Here is a 17,751-nt window from a genome sequence, read left to right on the forward strand (position 1 = left end):
TGCCTGTCAGTCCCTCCATTGGACGTGAGCTGTTAGAACAGCACTGTTGGACATTCTCTTGTGTGTGTGGTGGTACATAGATGCTGACGTCACCAGTGTCTTTAACAGCACTTGTCAGTGCCTAAAGCCCTACAGCCCAGAGAGCTGGGTGTGAATGCTGGCTGCAGCTCTGCCCCTCCCCTGCTGCTGAGTGCCTGCCGACTCTTGCATAGCTGGTAGTGTCTGCTTGTATTTTGTTTGTTTGGGTTTTAAAACAGTCTTGCTATATTGCCTACACTGACCTTCAAACTTGCTGTGTAGCCCAAGCTGGCCTTAAACTTGTGGCTCTCCTGTCTGGGTCTCCAGAGTGCTGGATTACAAACATGTAACTACAGACCCAGCTTCTTGGAGTGATAAGAAAAGGTTTTGGCTTTACTGCGGTTTCCTTAATGAATTCTCTAGTGAATTACTAGGTTTTGTGTCTAAAGTCCTCTGATTCTTTCCCTTCTATTTTATTTTATTTATACACATATTTTGAGACAGAACCTCATGTGGCTCACCTGGAACTTGCTCTGTAGACCAGGCTGGCCTTGAACTTCCAGACATCCATTGCCTCTGCTTCCCAAGTGGTAGGAATAAAGACCCACCTGGCTATTCTTTTAAGAAACTCTTCTATAGTTTCTTAGTTTTCTCTCTATTGCTATGATAAAACACTATAACCAAAACAAGTTGGGGAAGAAAGATTAATTTGGTTTACATGTCCACATCACAGTCCATCATGAGAAATCAGGACAGGAACTGAAGCAGAAGCCATGGCTAGCCTCCCCGTGGCTTGCTCAACAACTCGGGAGCACCTGTCCCAGGGGTGGTACTGCTCACAGTAGGCTGAGCCCTCCCCATATCAACCATTAATCAAGAAAATGCCCCACAGATTTGCCTGCAAGCCAATCTGATGGAAGCATTTTTCTCACTTAAGGTTCCCTCTTCTTAGATGACCCAGACTTACATCAAGTTGACAAAAAAAAAATAACCAGCATAATACTATTTGTATAAAGGCACTAGACTCTTACCTTTCAGTTCTGAGTCTGTGACCCTCCAGTTTGTGTTTTGAGTGTAATGTGATCTGACTTCTTCCTTCCTTCCTTTCTGGCTCTCTTTCCTGGGGTGTCCTAGCTGACCTAGTGTCCTGTGCTGACTGGCTGACTTACCTCTGTCCTGCAGTCCAGTGCTGCTGTGACCCCAGGGCCCACCCCTCTGCCCCCAGTGGCCACACACAGTTCAGCTCTTTAATGAAGCTTCACAAAAAGTCCTGCTTCTGGAGCAGCAGCTCTTCCCACCATGATTCTTCTCCAGGATGCCCTGGTCCCCACTCGTCCCTTTTGTACCATGTACATGTAGATTCTGCCTGACCAGGCCCACGCATAGAAACAACTATTGGGAAGTAGATTACTGTAACTTTGAATACACAGTGGGTTTCTCACTCATCCTCCTAGAACAGCAGTGGGTTCTGTGAGGACCTCCAAGCTGGAGAGAAGGGAAAGGGGCCTCTACTTGGAGGTCCTGGCTAGCACAGACACACAGGGAAAAGGAACACTGTGCCTGGGTTTGCACATTGAAAGGAGTAGATCCAGAAACAGGGTCAGAATTCAGTAGCCAGTCACAGATGGCTTTTTTTCTGTATTGCAACAGTAGTCTGAAATTAGTCTTTTGGGGAATATCATCTTCAGTAGCATCAGAGCTTGGCAAATCTCAAGAAACCAAATAAAATAAAATAATGTTTAACACATTTTAATGAAAATTTTAAAGAGAACTTGAGTAATTAGAATAGTTCATTTTCCTGTACAGGACTACTCAATATTGAAAACTTACACATTCTCCAAACCTGTATGGGGCAAGTAAATGTTAATGAATGGTCCAGCCATGAAGGAAAACAGGTGAAGGATTCTTAACTACAGCAATGGTGTGGGGGAGGGCCAGTGCTGGCAAAAGAGAGCCCTGTCTGTACAGACACTAGGGCCTGGAATTAATTCCCCATGTAGACCAGACTGGCCTCAGATTCTCTGTCCTGTCTCTGCTTCCTGAATGCTGAGATTGCAGGCATGTGCTATCCTCGCTTGGTAGAAAAGATCATTAAGATGGTTCGTGGAAGCCGGGAGAAGGAGAAGGAGGGGGAGGGGCAGGAGGTGGCGGCGGTGGCAGTGGCGGTGGTGGTGGTGGTGGCTTTAATCCTAGCCTTTGTGAGTAAGAGACAGGTGGATCTCTGTGAGTTCAAGACCAGCATGGTCTACAGAGCAAGTTCCAGAACAGGCAGGGCTACACAGAAAAACCCTGTCTCGAAAAACAAAACAAACAAACGAAAATAGAGGGCTAAAGAGATGGCTCAGTGGTTAAGAGCACTTGTTGCTCTTACAGAAGATCTAGTGCCCTTGCAGTGACCCACAACCACCTGTAACTCCAATTCCAGAGAATCTGACACCCTCTTCTGGCCTCTGAGGGTACTGTACACAGTTGGGAACAGACATGCATGCAAGAAAAACACCTATACAACATAAAACAAAAATAAATAAATCCTTAAAAAACCCACAAAGTAGCCAGGTGTGGTGGCACACACCTTTAATCCCAGCACTCAGGAGGCAGAAGCAAGAGTTCAAGGCCAGCCTGGTCTATATAGAAGGTTCCAGGACAGCAAGAGCTATGTGGTAAGACCACATCTGAGATTGATACCTCTTGGAACAGTGAGGCAGTTGAGTTGCTCAGTCTATTACCTCAAACATCTCATGACTTGAGTTAAAATCTGTACCTGGAATTGTCAGTCCTTTCTGTAATTGAGGCACACACTGCAAGTTCATCTGTGCTGTTGGCCATTGTATTAATGACTACTCAGGACTCACAAATGCCTATAGTGTTCCTCACTTCCCCCACAGTGTCTCCTGGCCCCCAGATCACTCCTTATCAAGATAACCTGGATCCATCAAGGCATCCATGCTTGTGAGTGCATCTCAGTTTCTAGAAGACATTTCTGTTTGCTTCTTGTATCCCACTAGTGTGTTTTGAGCAGCCCCTGGTGACTAGCCCCCATCCCTGGAATGATGGATGGCTCTCTCCTTCTGGCACACTGACGCCATGCAGTGTCAGGATTGCCTCTCCTCACTGTCTGTTCTTCACCAGGTCGTTTATAAAGCTGCAAATGTATCTACTGTACTTCCAACTTTGGTTGAACACTAGTGTTAACAGCAGATGGGCTCTGTTTTATTTCTTTATTTATCTATTTATTTATCTATTTATTTATCTATCTATCTATTTATTTATTTATTTATTTATTTATTTATTTATTTATTTTTGAGGCAGAGTCTCATTTTGTGGTGCAGCCGAGCCTGGAACTCATTGTATAGCCCAGGCTGACCTTGAATGTGAAGCAATCCTCCTGCCTCAGTCTTCTGAGATACATTTATTCCAACACACAAGCACATTGGAGGCTTATATTCCAGCTGTCTTGACGATAGGCCAGTGTGAGCTAGGGGCCTGGAGACCACTGCTGGGCACTGACGACCTCTGTGGGCTTTTGTGTGAGCCTCAACACTTGGAAGATGGGCTTTTGAAAGACTGATCTTTTTGTTGTTGTTTCTAAATTTTATTTATGAATTAATACAACATTCCAGACTCGTGTGTCTTAATCCTCCTCTTCATCCTGGTTAATCTGAAAGTAATGCAACAACATGCAAGCAATCTCAGAGACTGTTCTTCAGAGCAGTGTTTCTCTGTGTAGTCCTGGCTGGCCTGAGACTAGCTTTGTAGCCCAGGCTGGCCTCGAACTCACAGAGATCCACCTGCCTCTGCCTCCTAGGTGCTAGGATTCTGGCTTGCACTAACACCAGCTGGCTCCAAATATTTTTTGGTGAGATGTTTCAAATACCCTTTGGAGAAAGGCATCTTGGAGATGATGGTGATCTTGCTCTTGCTCCATTCGATGATCACAACCCCTCTGCCAAGATTCCCAGCTTTCCCGTTCACCTTGATTCTCTCCTGGAGGAGGAACTGCTCAAAATTGGCAGCATCCATGATTCCATCTTCTACAGGGTGGGTGCAGTCAGGGTGAACTTCAAAACTTGCTTTCCTCCTCCACCCCCTTCCTCACAAGCTTTTTCCTAGGCACCATAGCAGCAGAGGAGCGAAAAATTGATGCTTTTTAACCCCACTATCTCATTTGTTTCTAAGGCCCAGCACTGGTGTCTTTCTTCTGTTCCTACCCTACAGGCACTGTATGCGTGTGTCTATGTGGTCACACCTGAGCATCATTGTGGACTTAGCCTGAAGTACCTGGGAATTGCTTCACATTGATAATAAACTGATGAAAACAAGGCATGCTCAATTTACTGGTGCACAGGGAGGTGTTTGAGATAATGGGGATGAAGCATGGTCCTCAGCATCTCCAACTATCTGTCTTCTTGTGCAGAAAAGGAGATTTTAAAAAAATACACTGACCAGGAAGACCAAAGCTAACTTGCATTTTTAAAAATGGAAATATTTGACAGGATGTAAGTGCATTATTTTAAGTGCACATTTTATTGCTATTGGTTTTTTAAAATAATAACCAAATGAGATGTTTTGTTTTTAAAAGTTTTTTTTAGGTTTATTTATTATTTATGTGTGTGTTTGCCTGCACATATGTATATACACCACATACATGTTTTGTGCCCTTCAGATCCTCTGGAACTAGATACAGATGGTTGTGAGCTGCTGCCATGTATGTGCTAGGAATCAAACTTTGATCTCATGCAAGAGACACAAATGCTCTTAACTACTGAGCCAAACCTCTAGCCCTTATTTTTGTTAATTAATTTATATTTTAAGATATGGCTCACTGTGTAGTGTTTGCTGCCCAGAATTCATTGTGTAGACCAAGCTAAACTATAGAGCTCATGGATCCACCTACCTCTGTCTCTCTGCCTCCTCCAGGATTAAAGGTGTGCACCACCATGGCCAGCCTCCTTGCTGGTAGGAGGTCTTAAGGGACTTCACTGATCACTGGGTAAAAGCCAGGCAGTGAGTAGGACTTGAATAAGGGCACCAAGTAACTCATGGGGTAAAAACTTGTGGGCTTTTTTTCCCCCCAAGACAGAGCTTTTCCTTTGTGCCCCTGGCTGTCCTGGAACTTACTCTGTATACTGGCTTACCTCAAAATCACAGAGATCTGCCTGCCTCTGCCTCCCCAGTGCTGGGATTAAAGGTGTGTGCCACCACCGCCCTGCTTAACTGTGGACTTCCTAATGAACAAGACAGAGACAGAATCTATATAGACAAGCTCTGACAAGTACAAATTTACTTAAGGCATTCTGGCAAGTTGGAATGTGAACAAAGGTGTAGAGTTGATGCAGATCAAAGGCTGGTAAGAAGATGGTTTGGAAAGCAAACCCTTTTCATAAAAAGCAGTGGGTGTTCAGATGGTTAGTGGGCTCTGTATGTATGATGTGATGTGGTGACTCCCATGACCTCACTGGTATCTTTTAGCAGTATGTCCCAACCTCCTCACCCTGCTTCAGTGCTTTTTGTCTGCACGGTTTGAAATGGGTTATGGAATTCATGTAATAGTGCCTGCGTGCCTCTTCTCTCTGGTGTTAGCCATTAAGGAGTCAGATAAATAAAAGTCATCATCAGAAGGCGCCTGCTGTCACTTGGCATCCAGGTGGGAAGTGAGGAATGCCAAGCCAAGTAGCTGTCTATTTACTCAGATACTGGATGAGTGCCTCAGCATAGCCTTGCCTTATCCGACTAGGAAGGAAGAAAGGACTTGAAGAGTACCTGGTCAGGAAGTTGACGGGGGGGGGGGGGGGGGGGGGGGGTGTAAGAGGAGTGGAGACAGGCAGGGGCAGAAGGAAAGCAGAGCAGCGTGTGTTTAGGGACACTGGCTGGGGAAGGCTGGTATGGGAATTTACTCCAGGATACCTCACATTCACCTAGAGAATTTATGCAAGTTCATCTATTATTATGACCACACTTGAAATCACACCACAGGGGGAAAACTCAAAAAGAAAATTTTAATGTTTTTATAAATCATTTAAAAATGTAATTAATTACAGGTTCATATCTGTGTACTCAGCACTTGAGAGGCAAAGGCAGAAGGGTCACTGCAAGTTTGAAGGCAGCCTGATCTACATCGAATTCTAGGCCAACCATGGCTATGTACCAAGAACCTATCTTAAAAAATAAAATAGTAATGAAGCTAGTATATATGTGTGTGTGTGTGTGTGTGTGTGTGTGTGTGTGTGTGTGTGAGAGAGAGAGAGAGAGAGAGAGAAAAAAAAGTTAAGTTTTATGAAAATTGATATATTTTCCAAAACAAAACTTTAGAGAGAAGGATGACATGATTTTGTGTTTGGGGAGTCTCTAATGTCTGGTTTACTGGTGGATGCCTGCGTTCTCCTTATGTATCTACTCTACACCAGCCTGTGGCCATGTGATTCTTTGCTTGGATGTAGGAAGGTGTGATCTCTAGAGGCCTTTGAAGAGAATTGTAGACATTTTACCAGAACTTATTAAGTGACTAGTCTGTTGAGGGGTTAATCTGCATGAGTAGTCTGAAACAAGTGAGTTACAGGCACATTTTATTCTGTAAAAATCCAACAGTCTCCTGCACACTTGGAGTGATCGGCTCTTGAGCAGTATCATAGTACCATTTGCTAATCACTAGGGAAATACTGACTGGTTGAGGTAAACAGATGCTCTAAGATATTTGGCCAGTCTTTGGGTGGTGTGTGTGTGTGTGTGTGTGTGTGTGTGTGTGTGTGTGTGTGTGAGAGAGAGAGAGAGAGAGAGAGAGAGAGAGAGAGAGAATATGAAGAATATGAATATATGTCCCTCCATCATCACCACCACTGGCCATCAGCCCCACACTAGTGGGTAATAGTTTTCTAAACTGCCGGGTGGTGGTAGCATGCACCTTTAATCCCAACAGTTGAGAGGCAAAGCCAGGCGGATCTCTGTGAGTTCAAGGCCAGCCTGGTCTACAGACCAAGATCCAGGACAGGCACCAAAACTACACAGAGAAACCCTGTCTCGCAAAACAAAAAAAAAAAAGTTTTCTAAACTTGTCAGGATACTGGACTGTTACGTAGAGCTGTGTTTGAATCCAGTTAATTGAGTTAAGCTTCCTTTCCCACCATCAGACGGTGATCCTTTAACCATTTTTTGGGGGGGGGGGTTGTTTGTTTTTTGTTTTGTTTGAGACAGGGTTTCTCTGTGTAGTTTTGGAGCCTCTCCTGGAACTTACTCTGTAGACCAGGCTGGGCTCAAACTCACAGAAATCTGCCTGCCTTTTACTTCCTGAGCTCTGGGATTAAAGGAGTGCACCACCATCACTGCCCAGCTTAACCCTGTTTCTGTATTTCTGTTGTCTCATTAAAAATGAAATGAGGGTTGGGAGATTTAGCTCAGTGGTAGAGCGCTTGCCTAGCAAGCACAAGGCCCTGGGTTTGATCCTCAGCTCAAAAAAAAAAAAAAAAAATGAAAGGTGTCAGTATCTTGAAATAAGTGCTTACTGACTAAGTCACTATTAAAGTTGCAGCGACTGTATTTCCGTCATCGTGAACACTGTCCCCCAGAGTGAGGAATGGAAGGGGCTTTGAGAACACCAAGGGGTCCCCCTTACTGCAGGTCTTTGGGCAGCCAGAAGCCCCCTCCATCTCGTACCCCTCCATCCCGTACACCTCCCTCTGTAACATCACTAGACTCTGCCTCACTCTCTGCAGCTTGTTCTTACCCTGTTTTGCCCAGCAAACAGGGTCTGGCCTGTGTCATTGCTCAGAAAGTATTTGTCCACTGAGTGTCTTCAGAAAGGTGACAGGTGCTCTCAATCATACCAAGCCTGTGACCTCAGCAGTGACCAGCTGTGGGGTGCCCCTCCCAGCCCCTTTTCACTGTTTAACAACTCTTCACCTCATCCATCTCTTTTCTTGCATCTCTGTTAATTCAAAATAAACATAAATGAACATGAGCAGTGTGTCCTGGGCCTGTGGGTTAAGCAGCTTTGTGATTGACAGCCCTCTCTCTTGCCTTTCAGATGTTCCGCCTGCGGATCAAGAGAAGCTTTTCATCCAGAAGCTTCGACAATGTTGTGTCCTCTTCGACTTTGTTTCTGACCCGCTGAGTGACCTGAAGTGGAAGGAAGTAAAGCGGGCTGCATTAAGTGAGATGGTAGAATATATCACCCACAACAGGAATGTGATCACGGAGCCCATTTACCCAGAGGTCGTCCACATGGTAAGTGACAGTGCTCTCCCAGCACAGCCACATCTAGGGGTGTCATCCCGTCCGTCCCGTGTGTGTGTGTGTGTGTGTGTGTGTGTGTGTGTGTGTGTGTGTGTGTGTGTCCGTCCGCTTCCCGGAGATTTGGTCATGCCCCAGGAAGAGTGAACGCAGTGTATCCTATGGGAAGAGGAGCTGTTTGCAACCATTTAACTGTCACCACCACCCTGTGACAGGTAGAAGTACTAGAACCTGGTTTGTGTTTGCTATGACATGGTCTCTAAATTCTTTGGCTTGATTTTTTTTTTTTCTTTTTTTCTTTTTGGTTTTTCGAGACAGGGTTTCTCTGTGTAGCTTTGTGCCTTTCCTGGAACTCACTCTGTAGCCCAGCCTGACCTCAAACTCACAGAGATCCACCTGCCTCTGCCTCCCGAGTGCTGGGATTAAAGGTGTGCGCCACCACCACCCGGCTTGATTTTTTTTTTTTTTTAAGCATATGTAACAGTAGTGTTGGTGTCCTTGTGTAATTTAGAAGTAAACATCCTTGTCCATCCATGTGCAGGGAAATTCTAGCACTCAGCAAAAAGCAGATGCCTAGGATAGGGTGCAGAGCTCTTGGTCTTTCCATAATTCCAATGTTCACACACTGTGGAAGCCGACCTCTAGTCGGGAATCTTAAGGAAGAGTATTGAGTATCATGCCCAGCTTCCATGGTTTTATTCGTCCTGTTACATCTTACAGTCAGTCCTCCTGGGCCTTTTTTATGGCACACATCCGGGGTATAGTTTCATTTTCTTCTGTGATTATTAAATGTGTTCTTACATCAGATATTTAAGATCCATTTCCTCCATTCATTTAAGATGGATATATTGAACTCAACTTTCTTTTAAAATTAAATCTGTTTTTTGGTACCTATTAAATTTGTTAGTAAGTCAGTTACAGTATGAAAGATTTCTATTTTTAAGAAGTCTTGGCAGGCAGTATTGCCTAATTTATACTGTTTAATCCAAGAAGGAAGAATCTGCCATATTTGGGTCAAATGCCTCCCTTTGAGCCAAATATGCTCCAGACTGCCTCACTGGGTGTCTCGCTTGCCTCACCAGAGCAGTGGGTCTCACCGGAGCAGTGGGTGGTACCAGAAGCACGTGGGACGCCCAGCACTCTGCAGACCGCTTTCTTGGCTTGGTCATTCTGCTGCTGCTGCTGCAGTGCTTCCCTAGCTAGAGTCTCTGCTTCTGTCCTCATTTTGGTCCCTCTCCTGAACAGCGTGCCCTCCCTTGAGCTGAGAAGATAGCTTCTAGAAGAATTTGACACACATTTCCTGAATTTCTGCTGTGGGCCAGGCACAGAGAAAGAACTGATTTCTACCCTCCCAAAGCTTTCCTCCTAGGTGGGAGACAATGTTAAAACAACTAATCCTGCATTGTTTCAGATGATATTGTCCTAAAGAAAAGCAACCCCAAGCTGCAAGGTTTTTCCCATGTGGCCAAGAGGATCTAGAGAGAAAGAGTCATGAACTGCCAGATGCCTGTGTGTGTTTTCCCTGGCATCCTGTGTGTCTGGTGCTTTCTGAGCAGAATGGGAGCAGAGAGAGATTGAATTTTTGTTTTATTAGTTGTTGTACTTGTATGGACTGATGGTCTGTTAGTTACTTTCTCATCACTGTTGCAAACTGCCTGCTAGTGGGAAAGGTCATGGTGGCTGGCAGTCTGTCCATGGTATGACTTGTGTTCCTCTTGATGAATCAGGAAGTCAAGAGAGCTCCAGCCAGCCTGTGCCCATCAAAGGCCCACTCTTAATGACTCATTTTTACCAGCCACACCTCCCACTTCAGAGGTTCTGCCCCTCCCAAAACAGTGCCATAAGCTGGGGGACAGGTATTCAAACACAGGAGCCCATGGGGGGCATTTCAGACCAAACTAACAGATAGCAATAATGAAAAGTATAGTGGAGAAAGAAAGAGTGGGGTGGGGTGGGATGTTGCTGTAATATGTGGTACTCTGAGACACAGAGAGAACATTTGGGATTCAGGCAGCCAACCACGGCCTCTCACAAAGCACTTGGCTCATGCTTAACCTGCTCCCTGCTGCTCTGTTTCTTCTTTTAGGAGTATGTGTAGATTTTGTTCCTAGTGTTTTTAGAGATACTAATTTCCACTAACTTTAAAGAATCCACAACAGTGTAGCTGTACAAACCTGGCCTGTTTGACTGGAGTGCTGTGTGACCTAAGAGCTGTAAAGATGTTATTTATTTTATAGCTCACCATCACTCAACCCCGGGAAATCGAGATTTTAGCATAGAGTGTATCTCCTCACTTCTAATGGTACAACATTTCTCCCCAAATTAATCTTGTCCTGTTCCCACACCACTGCCTGAACTGAGTTACCTTTGACCTGCTCTCTGTCTCTGTAAATTGACGGTCCAGGACATTTCATGAAATGGACTCATACAACATGTCTTTCATGACAAGCATTTCCAGAAAGTGTGGTTGAGTCTAATCCATGTCATATCCTGTGCTTATATTTTATTCCCTTTTTTAGACAAATAGTTTTGTCATAATATTCCATTATATAGATACACTCATAGAGATTTAATTTTTATTTTATATATATGGGTGTTTTGCCTACATGTATGTCTATGTACCATGTATGTGCAGTATCCTCAAAGGCCAGAAGAGGATGTCACATCCCCGAGACTAGAATGACAGATGATTGTTAGCTGCTGTGTAGACACTGGGTATCAAACCTGAGTCCTCTGGAAGAGCAGCCAGTGTGCTCTTAACCACTGAGCCACCTCTGTCCATTTATTCATCAGTTGGTGGCCTTCTGTTTTGAGACAAGGTCTCACTATGCAGCACTGGCTGACCTGTATAACAAGCTTTCTTGTGGGACTATCTTTGGTTGCCAGCCCCCAAATAATGACACAAAGACTTATTAATTATGAAAGCTTGGCCATTAGCTTAGGCTTGTCCCACTAGCTCTTATAACTTAACTCATATTTTTTAATCTACATTCTGGTAGCTCGGTTACCTCTCCTTAGTACTGCACATCCAACTTGTTCTAAATCTGCTGGCGAAATGAGTGAGCAAGATCCCTCCTCTTCCTCTCTCTCCCCGGAAATCCTGCCTATCCTCTTCTGCCTAGCTGTTGACCATCAGCTCTTTAGTAAACCAGTCAGAAGGCGCCTTGGCAAAGACACATCTTCATAGTGCACAAATATTCTGCAACAGATCTCAAACTATATATGTGGACCAGGCTAGCCTGGAACTCATAGATCTGCCTGCCTCTGGGATTGCAGACATGCACCACCATGCCATCTTGGACTTGATCCTTTGAATATAAAACTGCCATGAAGCATACTGGTGCACACCTGTCTCTCTTGGGTGTGACCCAGCAGTGCAGTGCTCTGTGCTCACAGTTTGAAAAACTGCCAGGCTGTTTTTGGAATGGCTCCACTAGTTCACACTCCTGTCTGCAGTCTTGGGTGTGAGTTTCTCCACATCTCCAGCACTTGGTTGCCTGTTTGGTTCAAATGTACTTGTGAGTGGGACCTGGCAACTCACTGTGGTTCTGATTTGCATTTGTCTGACATCTTTTCATGTGTGCTGGGTTTTCATATATCAATGGTGTTAGTTCACTAAAAGCCAGAGTCTTACAGACCAGCTAGTGTGACCCTTTCTCTTTGCAGACTAAAGAACTTTAAGTTCCAGGCCAGGGGCGGGGGTGGCACATCAGAATGCAGAAAGGACACTTGGCCTCCTGGTTCTTAGGCATGCATTGCAAAGCTCTATTGTGTCCTCATTTCAGACTTTAAATATAACCAGCCATATGTATTTCCAGTTAAATAATCTAGTTAATCTGGTTTTTAGGCATGGACATTTTCTAACGGTCAAAATGCAGGTGGCAAAACTAAGTTGTAGTGTATTTAAGATGCTCAAAAGTACTAAAGGTGAGACTGCTTGTCTACAGTATGTAAGGAGTTACCTTCTGGAGTTGGAGCCTTTCAGAATCTGAAGAAGATTTTGGATCTGTGCCCCAGTTTTTACATAGTTTTCAAGGCTTCACACCTTTGTCCAGATCAGTGCTTCACAGATTCCTGGTTCCCAAGACCTTTCAGAAACTATAAAGTCAGACATCTCCATGGTAACACCAAGACTTGGCTCTTCCACGGTATCGGCACTGCGCTGATGATGTAGGGGCAATAGTGGGTACAACATCTGACAGCAAGAAGCCAGTGGCCCCGCTGACTACTGTGTTCATAGCCACACATTCACAGTGATAAACATAAAACTCCAGGTCTGGCTAAACAGTCATTACATCACGACCTTTTAGTGCTGCCTGATGAGCTATGGAAGATGGCTGTGGTATTTGCATGATGCACAGGGGCCTCGAGCCAATGCCTACAGAGAGGGTGTGCAGTGGAGTGATACAGAATTTGCCACTGTTTGCATGGAAACTTTACCTGAAAATTACTGACAAAAACCTGTGATTCAAACTTTAATATTTAGCAGGCATTTTTCTTTAAAAAAAAAAAAAAAATTACATTATACTTTCCAGGAAATACCTGATGGTATTTGTTGCCAACATGAGAGCCTCCAAGGGGATTTGGGCTTGGTAGCATGGGGATGAGGTAAGTCATCAGGATCTGTATAACTCAGCAAACTGGTGTTTTCCAGATGACGTAAACAAAATCACTCACAGGCAAAAGGTCCATTCACACTGAGTGTGTGGCCCACCTAGGTTTGACCGGAAGCAGGGGCAGCTCATCCCCTGACGAGGTCCTGTCCCCATAGCATGTCACCTGTAGTAAATCACTGCTGGTCCAGTTTTGTTGCAGTACCAAAGACATCCATTTACCTGGCTGTTGAATGTTCCTCCCTCTCAATAAGTACCTGGGTGAGGCAGGATGGCCCAGCTGTTTTCTGTACAGCCACACCTAGTGTGCTGGGCAGGGTTCTCTAGAGGAATAGAACTGGTAGAATGGATGTGTATATAGAGAGAAAAGATCATTTATTAGAATGGCTTATAGGCTATGGTCCAACTAGTCCAACAATGGCCTTCTACCAATGGAAGGTCCAAGAATCTAACAGTTGTTCAGTTCATGAGGCTGAATGTCTCAGCTGGTCTTCAGTATATATCACATCCTGAAGAAGGGGCTGTAACGCCAGTGAAGGAGTGGACTTGCCGGGCAAAGGAAGAGGAAGCAGGCAATGAGAGCAAGCTTCCTTCCTCCGTAGGCTGCCACCAAAACATGTGGCCCAGATTAAAAGTCAGTCTTGCCACCTCAAAAGACCCAGATTTAAAGTGGGTCTTCCCACTTCAAATTTTTTAGTTAAGAAAAATCCCCCACAGGTGTGCCTAGCAACTTGAGTTCCAGTTAATTCCAGATGTAGTCAGGTTGACAACCAAGAACAGCCATCACAACTATTGAAAATAGAAAACAGTGCCACTCCTCCAGCCAAATCCTTTAGGTTTAGTGAGTTATTTCTCATGAACGTTTTATATTTAGGTATAATTACTCTTCTAACTTGTGGCTAATTTCTCACATGACAGAGCCTAGTAGATAGAATGATAAAATGCTCTTTGGGGGTCTCTGGTAATTTTTAGGAGCTTAGCAGGATCCTGATTCCAAAAAGATTAAGGGCAGCTCTTGTCTTACAAAGTAGCCGTCATCAGAGGTCCTGGTTTCCAGATGCCCCTGGGCCCTGCAGAAGCAGACCCTAGGGATGCCCTGCAGCACTCTGTTCACCTGCCATCCAGCTTGCTGGTAGGTATACCTGCCACATGCTTAACAGAAACTCTCTGGCTTCCTTTCTGGGCTCAGGTCTGGGTCACAGCAACATGGCTGGATACATTGAGACAGTCAGGATTATTGTTGGTAAATGTGGACCTTCCATTATTCCTTTCTATAGAAAACAGTAGAAAAGATTGAGACCATCCAACATGCTGAGTGCACCTGTCCATCTGTGGCAAGACCAAGGTGAAGAGACAGGCCCTGGCACCTGGCACTATGGCTCCCACATAAAAGTGGGCCCTACAGTAACATCACTTCTGTTGTTACAGTCAAGTCTGCTGCCCGAAGACTGAAGGAACTGAAAGTCCAGTTAGAAGTGCTGCCATTTAATCATCCCTACCCCAAAAGAGTTAATTTATATAAAACTAAAGCAAAACCCTGCTGACTGTAAATTCCCTGACAGAAAAGCTGAGCTCCTGAATCACTGAATTCTTGTGATGCCGCTTTCTACAAAGCCTTAGATGCAGGAAGGGAACCTTGAGGGCAGAAAAGGGTTTGGGTAGAGCACCATTTGGATAGATTGGCTGGCTCAGGGGCCTACACAGCACATGGAGCTCTGGGATTACCCAGCCACCTTTGCTGGATCACTAACAGAACACAGCTTGATGCACTCGCTGAATCAGGAAACACATACTTCATCCCTTATGGACTCCAAGCACCCTGCTGCCTTGGGGTGCTTCCACTAAAAATGGTAATACGGATCATCCCTCCCAGAGCCTGCTTGGAGACGTGTCTGAGAGACAGAACCAGACAGCAGTAGGCACAGGTGAGAGCTGAGGACTGCACAAGGAGCCTGACCATTGTCAGTTAGGAGGTTGAGCTGATTCTGGCTGGGACAGTGCTCCAAAGGCCTGAGACACAAAAAGAGGCTTGGGTTGAGTGAGGCTAGAGTCTGGATCCCAGAACCTGATGAAGCGCGCTGGTAGAAGCAGTAACTGGGGGGCTGCCTGCTGAGCACATGTAGGAAGGGCTTTGATGAGGGTGCTATGGGACACTGGCTGACTGATGATGCTGAGGCATTTCAGAGAAGTAGTGGGCTAGGCTACTTGGCTGGGACAGCTGAGAGAAATGGGCAGGTGTGGGTGGTTTTAGGGTAGGGCCAAGATGTGGTATAGATTTGATTTGAGATGTTTAGGGAGAAGAGCTGCTCCCCAGAATTCTGACTTCAAGTAGGATGGCAACTCCAGTTGTAGGTGCAGCTGCCCAATTCCATACTGAGTATACTCAAAGAAGAACTTGTCAGACGTTCTAGGATAGCCCAAGCTTGGTCCACAGACTCACAGGGAGAGCTTTCTCTCTTTGCCTCATGCCCCATGCTCAGTGTGCAGCTTTATTCTCTTAGACATCTTTAGATGGTGGTGGCTCTTACAATCTCCAAGGAAAGACTAGCCCTCAGACAACTGGCCCAGTGCCTACATGTCTCCTGCTTGCCTTTGATCCATAACCATAACCAGGGAGTAGGTTCAGTGACCATGATCCACCAAACAGCATGCTGAAGTTGGAGAGGATCCTGCTCCAGAAAAGTGAGGATAGAGCAGTCATGTCGCCCACTAATTGTGTTGCTTTAGGCCAGTGGCTTAATTCTCTTTAAGTGTAAATTACTGCAGAGAAGAAAACCAAACTATCAGCTAGTAAGTGCTTGCCTTGCCAGCAGGACCTGAGTTCAGTTCCCGCAACCCATGTGGAAAAAAAAAGGCTAGACATGGTAGTGCACACTTGTAGTAGCAGTGCTGGGGAGGAGGAGACAAGTGAGGACTCCCTAGAGCTTGGTGACAGCAGCCTAACCGACTCAGAGAGTTCCAGGCCAGTGACAGACTGTCTTTAAACAACAGCGGAAGAAGTGTAGAGCGTCTGAGCAATGACACCCAAGGTTGGCCTCTGACTTCCACATACAGAAGCTCTCAGAGTCTCATGCCACCTGATGACAGTGAAGTGTTAGAGAGATGGATAGCCACTGTGATCAAGTTCTCCCCTCCACCAGAAAGTGACCATCCTCCCAAGGTTTTGCAGAACATTTACCAGGCGAATTACACTGAAATATGTCTTCCTTTCTTGGGCTAGTCTAGGTTTTGTTTGTATTTTTTTTTAAGTTTTTTATATTTATTTTATTCATAAATATATTTTTGAAGACACATATGATAGTTTGCCTGTGAGACTACATATGATACATAATGAACTCACTCATCATCCCTCATCATGAAGCAAATTTTGTAGAAAAGGCCAAAACAAAAATGTGCTTTACGCCGGGCGGTGGTGGCACATGCCTTTAATTGCAGCACTTGGGAGGCAGAGGCAGGCAGATCTCTGTGAGTTTGAGGCCAGCCTGGTCTATAGAGCAAGATCCAGGAAAGGTGCAAAGCTACACAGAGAAACCTTGTCTTGAAAAAAAAAGTGTGTTTTGCCTGCATGTAAGTCTGTGTACCACATGCATGTCTGGTGCCTGAGGAAGTGGTGAGTCTCCAAGTGGGTGCTGGGAATTGAACTTGGGTCCTTCACAAGAACAAGTGCTCTTAACCACTGAGCCAACTCTCCCTTGTTTCTCATTTTCATTCCCAGACTTGGATACCTGAAATGGGGTTAGTTTTTGTGGCTTTAAGGTTTTGGTTTAGTGTGAGTGTTGTTTTTTGCAGTACTGGTGATTGGAACTAAAGCCTCATACATGCCAGGCAAGTATTACCAAACTGTGGTATACCACAGTCTAACTTTTCTGTTGCCTCTTTGTATTTAGAACATTAAACTGTAACACTGTTTCATAGAGAATTGGTTAGATTAGGTTAAGTGGTGACTGGGATATTAACAGCATGTTGTATAAAGTGTCATTTTATGTCTATGACATAGAAATAAATTCATAAGGATGAAATCAAAATAGCAAAGAGAAAATGAGTCATGAAATAAACAGCAAAGTGTCACTCATACCGGACACTGAGTTATTGGTCTTGTTTAAGTAGACTCTAAAACTAAACCTAGAGGGTACAGTCCCAGCTGCTAGCAATACCTGCCTTTGGATAGTGTGACCTTGGGAACTCCCCTTTGCTATATTTTGATAATTTTAAAACATTTTAATATGGATTAAACGTTGGCTTACAGCTTTTCCTCGGGATACTCTGGAACAAAGCTGTGATGTTTCACACCCACATCCAGGACACTCACCTGGTGTACCATGTGGTGGTTGATCTGGACACCCTTCTCTCCTTTTGTTCCTGCTGTTTCAGTGTGGAAAGGAGTACTTGTAATGGTGATGAGAGTCTGCAGTGGGAAAGGAAAGCCCATTTAGAACTAGGAAGAGGGTTGGGGATTTAGCTCGGTGGTAGAGCACTTGCCTGGCAAGCACAAGGCTCTGGGTTCGATCCTCAGCTCAAAGAAAAAGAAAAAAAAAAAAGAACTAGGAAGAAGAGGGTTGTCTCCAGGGAAGTTTCCAGTATAGTTTAAAACCTTCACATGGCCCCTTTTTACCTCATTGCTTGTGTTTTAGCAGCCTCAGTAACATGGATTAAAGAAGAGTGGATGACAGGGGCAAGCTAACTTTGAAATTATCAGCTTTTTTTTTTTTTTTTAAAGAGGTCTACTTACAATTTTGAAATTTTTCCTTGTTTGATGGTTTTAAGTAGTAAGTATGTTGGCTGTTTTATAACAAATGAAGCAAATTAAAAAAAAAAACAAAACAACTCGGCTTTTCCTTCTCTTTGCCCTTCCCCTATTCTACCTATCTCACATTTCCAATCACATAATTAATTCATT

The 17,751-nt window shown here is 44.6% G+C and overlaps 1 protein-coding gene across 9 annotated transcripts in view; it reads left to right on the top strand.

Moving 5' to 3' along the window:
* Ppp2r5c (protein phosphatase 2 regulatory subunit B'gamma) overlaps positions 1 to 17,751 on the top strand; it is a 144,574-nt gene that overhangs the window by 79,871 nt on the left and 46,952 nt on the right. For all 9 annotated transcript variants that reach the window (XM_036206243.1, XM_036206244.1, XM_036206245.1 and 6 more), the window contains one exon: positions 8,036 to 8,235. In XM_036206243.1, the coding sequence (XP_036062136.1) occupies positions 8,036 to 8,235 (200 nt within the window). The remainder of the gene's footprint in view (positions 1 to 8,035; positions 8,236 to 17,751) is intronic.

Source organism: Onychomys torridus, chromosome 14 (genome assembly GCF_903995425.1).
Source record: "Onychomys torridus chromosome 14, mOncTor1.1, whole genome shotgun sequence".
Taxonomy (NCBI): Eukaryota; Metazoa; Chordata; class Mammalia; order Rodentia; family Cricetidae; genus Onychomys; species Onychomys torridus.